Source organism: Sparus aurata, chromosome 21 (assembly GCF_900880675.1).
Source record: "Sparus aurata chromosome 21, fSpaAur1.1, whole genome shotgun sequence".
NCBI classification, from domain to species: Eukaryota; Metazoa; Chordata; class Actinopteri; order Spariformes; family Sparidae; genus Sparus; species Sparus aurata.
The window spans coordinates 27,909,540-27,916,338 of record NC_044207.1 but is presented as its reverse complement, the minus strand read 5'-3'; the positions used below and the strand labels follow the sequence as shown (position 1 = coordinate 27,916,338).

General features: G+C 43.6%; 1 protein-coding gene across 9 annotated transcripts in view; it reads right to left on the bottom strand.

Moving 5' to 3' along the window:
- Window positions 1-769: 769 nt before the first annotated feature.
- LOC115573374 (rho GTPase-activating protein 12-like) overlaps window positions 770-6,799 on the bottom strand; it is a 57,203-nt gene continuing 51,173 nt past the window's right edge. For all 9 annotated transcript variants that reach the window (XM_030404127.1, XM_030404126.1, XM_030404130.1 and 6 more), the window contains 9 exons: window positions 6,683-6,784; window positions 6,374-6,472; window positions 5,423-5,519; window positions 4,982-5,101; window positions 4,633-4,731; window positions 4,325-4,402; window positions 3,630-3,764; window positions 2,328-2,433; window positions 770-2,194 (listed from right to left, as the gene is read on the bottom strand). In XM_030404127.1, coding sequence (XP_030259987.1) covers window positions 2,020-2,194; window positions 2,328-2,433; window positions 3,630-3,764; window positions 4,325-4,402; window positions 4,633-4,731; window positions 4,982-5,101; window positions 5,423-5,519; window positions 6,374-6,472; window positions 6,683-6,784 — 1,011 coding nt within the window. In that variant the 3' untranslated portion in view covers window positions 770-2,019. The remainder of the gene's footprint in view (window positions 2,195-2,327; window positions 2,434-3,629; window positions 3,765-4,324; window positions 4,403-4,632; window positions 4,732-4,981; window positions 5,102-5,422; window positions 5,520-6,373; window positions 6,473-6,682; window positions 6,785-6,799) is intronic.

Here is a 6,799-nt window from a genome sequence, read left to right as displayed (position 1 = left end):
TAAAAACTGGACTTAAATGCAAACTAAACTAACGAGGGGATGATGTGCAGCAGGAGAGAGGAGGAGAAACACAGGTGACGGTAACGAGTGGAAAAAAAACACGAGGAACAGGGCGGGGCTAATTCAGGTGATGCGGTGCAGGTGTGGAGGACGTGACGGGACCGTGACGGCCTCCTGCAGCTCGGACGATGTTCGTAGACAAGATGAACATCGGTCGACCAGAACAACAAACAGAAACATGATATTTTAGCCGTTCTTTGTCTCCTCTGATAGACGCGTATTACACATTTATTCATAAATCTTTAAATAGTCTATGATCCGTTTGCAACATCGTTTGCATCACCTTGTTTTTGATGTCTTTGTTTCAGGGCCGATACCAACACCAATACTTTTGATTCTGTGTATCTGTGACATATTTAATTGTGTGGATGAAGTAAATCTATATATGACATCATTGATGGAGAGTTATGAAGCAAACCTTCCTCATGGGACGTGTAAACAAACGTGTTTACATATTTTTCTTTCAAGAACGACGTGTTTTCTTCTCGTCGTCTCTCTTGAGTTAGAACAAAACGTCTTCCTGTACTGGTTGAGTGAGACACATCTCTTTTTTTAATAATGTTTTTAATAAAAACAAACAAATGAATGAATGTTTCTTTATTCTAACATCGCCACGTCCTTGACTTTCACAATAAACCACATGAAACTCCTGCGGCACGAGTCGTCACTAAATGTGTGAAGACGTGTAAAAAACAACACCGACGCCGTCTCCTTTGGAATTTCTCTTAGAGGTTTTTTTTTTTTTTATTCCAGTTTGATGAAGCCAACGTTACATTCACAATCCCTCATTCAACCTGACACACAGGTAAACCTCCACATCCCCGGTCCAGAACTTTAATCCTCCCGTCTCACAATCATCACAGGGTAGTGATTTCTCCCCTCGTAACACTCCAGGCATACGTACTTTATATTTACTATTTGTACAATATATTGTCATTAAGTCCATTCATCCGTCCAACCCTCCCTCCCCCACACACACACACACACACACATCCACATGCACACACACATAAACACTGTACAGATTTATCAGTGGAGTCACGTTCAGAGGCTGTTTTCTGCCCGAACGTTTTCGTATCCACGAGTGGAGGAACGACACAGCTGAGTACCGTCGTTTGATGTTCAGACTGCTGCGGTGTGATTTGTTCTTAAAGCCAAATGGAGAAAAAGGAGGCGTGCAGATATATATATTACAGAGCGATAACCTCCCATGTGTTCAGAGGACCCCGGTCCAGTTTTCACCAGGATGTCAGGAAGGAAGAAAAGAGGGAGGAGGGGAAGAAACATTTAAAAATAAAAAGGGGGGAAAGAGAGAGCAGGAAAAGTTCTTTAACGACATGTTATCTAAATAAAAGACCTCTGTATCATCCCTTCTTCTCCTTGTTCTGTTTCCTCTTAGTGTCTAAATGTCTAAAGCCAAGCACAGCAGTTTGGTTTCCCCAGTGTTGTCTACACAGGTCATAGGATATACAGTACAGTACATACAGGGTGCACCTCCACCTCCACCTCCCATCTCCAATACTGTCACCTCCTCCGTCGTAGAGGCTCCTGAGGCTGCTTTGGTCTCAGTCAGTCTGTGCAGTAGTCAGAGGCCCGTCTGGCTCTCTGGATTAGTCTTCCAGTGTCGGGACAGGAGTACAGTGGCACAAACGCAGCGGCAGGAAAAAGAATGAGATGCTGAAAAAAGTGCAGAGAGTCTAAAACTTTTTTGGTCACTAGTTTGTTTTCATCTATGTTTTGGTTCGTATGTGCGCGGCGGCTTTGGTCCAGAGGTTTGCAGGATTTGGAGAAGCCAGTGAGCGCATTGATGGTTTGAGATGAAGAGAAGCCGTCTCCCCGAGCCGAGCCGTGTTTTGTTTTTGTTTTTTTGTGGCAGAGCCACGCTGGGTCAGGAAGAGCTCTGCGTCGGGAGAGAGAAAAGAAAAGAAACGAAGAGGCTCGTCCTCCCGGCGTCTCCGTCTACCTGCCGAAAATGTTCTCGTACTCCAGCAGTATTAGCTCCACGATCTGGTTCTGGTAGACCATGTGGACCGCCATGTTCCAGGTCTCTGTTTCAGGCCGCAGCAGCGTGGGGCCGAACACGATGGCCACGCTCTGGGTGGTCATACGGTTTTCCTCACCGTGGTCGATCACTCTGGAGGAACAAGAGAGAGAGGAATCATTTCAACTTAAGCGTCTAACAACCAGGATGATCTCATATTAAAAATCTTCAGGTGTAACTTCTGTCCAGAAGACAAATCGATAAGATACGGCGTTCTGTCTCTTACTTCCTGAGGTGTTTGAAGAGCGTCTGCATGGTGTCGTGGTTGGGCCTCGGCAGCTGTCTCACCAACTCTTTGATGGACTGAACTCGATGCTTGTAGTCTGGAATCTCTGCAGAGCACAAAACACGAACCATCAGCGAGTGAGAGGGAAAAATCTGAGTCATCGTGGAGGCGCATCAACTCTGTCCCCTGCAACAACCTTATCAAGTTATCGATAGTCTATCATGAGGTGAGTGGTTTTCTGTGAGGTTTGATGTTTGAGGTTGTCGTGCAAGTTTCCAAAGATAATCAAATTTTAAACAAGACGTCAGTATCTTTTAACTTTTCCCATTTTTGTTGTGACTAACAGACTGTCAGTGTTGGTCAGTGTCGAGCGAGAGCGCTGCAGCCAGCAGCCAGGAAACAGGCTGCAGCGTAATCCCCTGCCGCCAAAGTACATCCACTTATAGCGCTTGTTTTTGCCACCGATCAGATCAGATCAGATCAGATCAGAATTCTAAGTGTCCAACAAGACTTTGGAAGGGATCCCTGCAGACATAGACCAATCAGTCCAAGATTGAGATTTGATTTGTTTACTCAGAACCAGCTGCCAAGTCGCTCTCGCCAAAGCTGCCAGACTCCATTTAAGTAATTTCATCATTGTGTAAAACAAAATTTATTCAAGTAAGATGAAAAGAAAGCTCACCAAAACCTTTTGTGTTCATCTTTTCACTCTTTCCAACTATCAACTACTTTGTTTCGGTGGAAAATAAACCCTCAACTCACCGGGATGGATGTGAAAATACAAGGAGAGGAGTGAGAAGGAGGGCAATGACTAAATGACTGTTTGTGCAGGGGAGTCTGGTGGATGTGACGAGAGTGAAAGCTGCTGTTTTGTGGTTAAACAAAAAAGATGGCATTTGCATAAAGTTGTCAGACACTTCAAAATGTCCGTGACAGGGAATACACTGCAGCCTGTTTCCCAGCAGCTGCAGTCTTACTCATTGTTTATACAACAAAATTAAAAATGTCCTAATTAGACTCAAAAATATTAGAAAATAGGATCCAGGTCAAAAAATATTAGAGTTACCCTTCAACTCCAAACTGCACAATAAAAAAAGAACATTTCACTGACACATAATTTCAGTTTAAAACCATGAAAGAAGCAGAAAATAAGGAACATAAATAAAGTAAATCCCTCCATAAAAAGCTCTAATCCTTCCAGACACAAACTTCACACTGACAACAGGCTTAATAACACAGAACAGACAGAACATTCACTTCAGACTGCGGGTGACTGAACGCAGATATATATGTGACACGTACTGATGCTGTTGACAAAGTCGTGGAAGAGAGCGTAGGTGAAGAGAGGTTCAGGCAGCTCCCTGAAGTACATCTTCAAAGCTCCGGTGGTCACGTGGATGTCCTCCCACTTCCCGTCCACCAGGTTCACCTTCTCATCTGGACACAAACACAAACCCTTCAGTCAGAGCCCAATCAGCAGACACTTACAGCGGAAGACGCTCAATCAGAACACCTCTAAATAACCTTTCAGTCTGTCAGTATAATGAAAAACTGAAAGGTTTGTTGTTTACGATTTGAGAGCGGTAGGGAGAAAAAGTTTTGCCAGGATTATCTTTCTTTCTAAGTTCCGTGATGTTTTATCCGATCTGTAGAGTCGTGGGACATTTTCAAGGAGGATTTTGTGACAACAACTTTTCTCACTTGGTTTTAATCTAAGAAAAAAAAACAATATCCCCTGAAAACGTTTTTTTTTTTTCCCTCCAGATGACACACAGATGATTCACAGAAGAGAAAAGATTAAGGAGTTTAAGACAGATTATCCTGGCAAACCATTTTCTTCCCCTCCAGTTCTCAAGTCATAAACACAGGAGAGGAAACCATTTAGATCAGACGGAGAAAAAGGATCTCAAGAAAAAAAAAGATCGTCTTTATTTGTCCCGCAGGGCTTCTGTAGTTTTCTCCCAAATACCAAAGTGACGGAAAAAGCAGTGACTCACCGTGATTGACAGCAAAGCGAAGTTTCTGTATGACAGCCAGGTTCCCGCTGACTCTGTACAGCCCGTCTATACACAGACCTGCAGGGGATCATGGGAGGAAAACATGAACATCACTTCAGTCGTGTCCTGCAATTTACTCCTATGGTTCCTATGGACAGTAGCGACACCCTATCTGACACCACCTGTGTCATCAAGAGTCCGTAAACTCCGCCCTCACTTCTTACAGGTAGATAAAAAGAAACTAGAATCATTTCCTGTCATGTCTTCACACAGAGACCCCGGTAATAGCGACACACAGCCGAACCCACCGTTGTTCTCCACGTGGTCGATGCACATCCTGACGAAGCTCGGCACCGTGCTGCTCTCCCTGTGACACAAATCGGACAGGCTGCAGCCGAACACCTGGTCTGAAGACGCAGAGAGAAACAAGAATGCCAGAGTCATGAAACGGTCCAAAGTCTGAGTTTTGCTGCAGCGTGTTTTATGGACACTCAGATCTTTACGGCGGCCTGGCAGAACCACCCTGTGCCTTCTGACTTTCTATTCAAGATAAAAAAAATAAGGAAGGTTTCTGTCTGACATCATTTAATCCTTCTGAATGTAAACCAGTTTTTCATTGGTCTGTGCTCCTAAGTGGAGCTGGTTGCTCTCCGGTACCTTTGATGTATCCCTTGTCTCTGACGGACTGCAGCGTCGGGCGGCGGGTCAGGAACTTCTTCAGCTTGTGCCGAGTCTTCTTGTTGTCCGAGCCGTCCATGCTGGCGGAGGTCTTCATGCCTGCGAAGGAGAAGTGGGACAGGACAACGTTGTCAACTACTCGTCTGAGCTGAATGCGCGCCATGATGACACTGAGGTTTTGAGGGAATGACACTTGATAAGCGAGTGTTTTATAGGCTGAGTGAGACACGTGAGGCCGACTGACACAAACAGAAACTCACTACACGCTTTCATTTTTAGTGTTGTGTAATTTTTTTCCTGCTCTCACCATTTGCTTTTTTCCTAACTCTTACATTTAGTTTTACATTATTCTTTATGAGATCTTTTACCTGTTTAATATGGCCAACATACTCTGTGTACATGAATGTGTCAGACTTCTACCTTTCTTCGAGTCTCTGTGGTCTTTCTCCTTGTCATGTTTCTCCACACCAGGAGACTCCGGCATGTCCTCTTCAATGGCCTCATCAGACTCCCAGGCCTGACACACAAACACAACAACAACAATAACGTAAACACACACGGAAATAAGTTTCTGGTTGTAAAAGCCTCTACAGCACTGGACACACCTTTGGACTCTCAGGGCAGGAAAACAACAAACTGTTGATTACAAGTGACGCTAAACTGATTAATGTAAGTCAACCTGAAAACAAATAACATCACAAATTTTGGTTTCATTTTAGTTTCCTCAGTTGACAATTTTTTGGGGTTTTACAGGTTTTCCGAAATTTGATGTTTAAATCTTAAAATAAGGGATTGCTAATTATAAATGTTGAGAACAGAAAACTGAACTAAAATAAACACCTTCTTGTGCGTTTTAGACATTTTCTTTCTTTAAGTTAAAACATGACCAGTGAATGAAAAATTTGGTTTTCACCCGACGTGAAAGTTTTAGCTTTTTAACAAATGTCAAGTTTGGCAGCAAGTGCTTTAGGGTAATCTGCAAACTGCAAACACCAAACATTAGTGGAGCATACTGGTAGCTGGTGTTCGCAGCCCAAGATGACGTCCTCAAATGTCTCGTTTTGTCCACAACACAAAGACATTCAGTTGCATTTTTACTCCAAATTTGACTAAAACATTTGTTTTGGACATGTTCTAATAATTTAAGTTACTTCTTGGAAGATTTCCACCAACAAAAATTAGGATATTTTCCAATAAATCTGCTTTCCTATCATCTTAATAAAATAATTCACACCAAACTCAGAAAATCGTGCTGCTTTGAAGACGACTGTGCAGGTTTTTAGGCTCTGATTGGGCGACTTTTTCTCAGCCCAATCCGGCACCACTGGACCAGAGTACGTTCAAGGACTCTGTGAAGGTGTTCATCCTTACGTGGGTGCTGATGGTGTCCTGCAGCGCTCGGTACCATTCGTTGACAAGGGCTTCGTTTTCTGACTGGATCAGCAGCTCTGTGCCCTGTCGAGTCTTCAGCTGCAGACATCACAGACACACAAAGTCATCAACACCACCCCTCAAATATGCAAAAATACGAGTCATGATTATTTCCAAAGTTTTATGAAATGTGTTTGTTTAGTATTCAGTGTTCCGTTCGTTACCATTTCTGAAACTACACCTGATTGATTTTTGTTGCATTTGACACTTTTTCTTTCTTTTATCAGCCAAACACAGAATCAAGCTCACCTCTAGAACGTTTTTCTTGCTGGACTTGTCTTTGGAGGCCCACTCCACCGAGCCGCCCCTCAGGTCCACGGTGAACTCTGGTTTGGACTGACCGCCTCCGAACTGGACAGAGAAGAG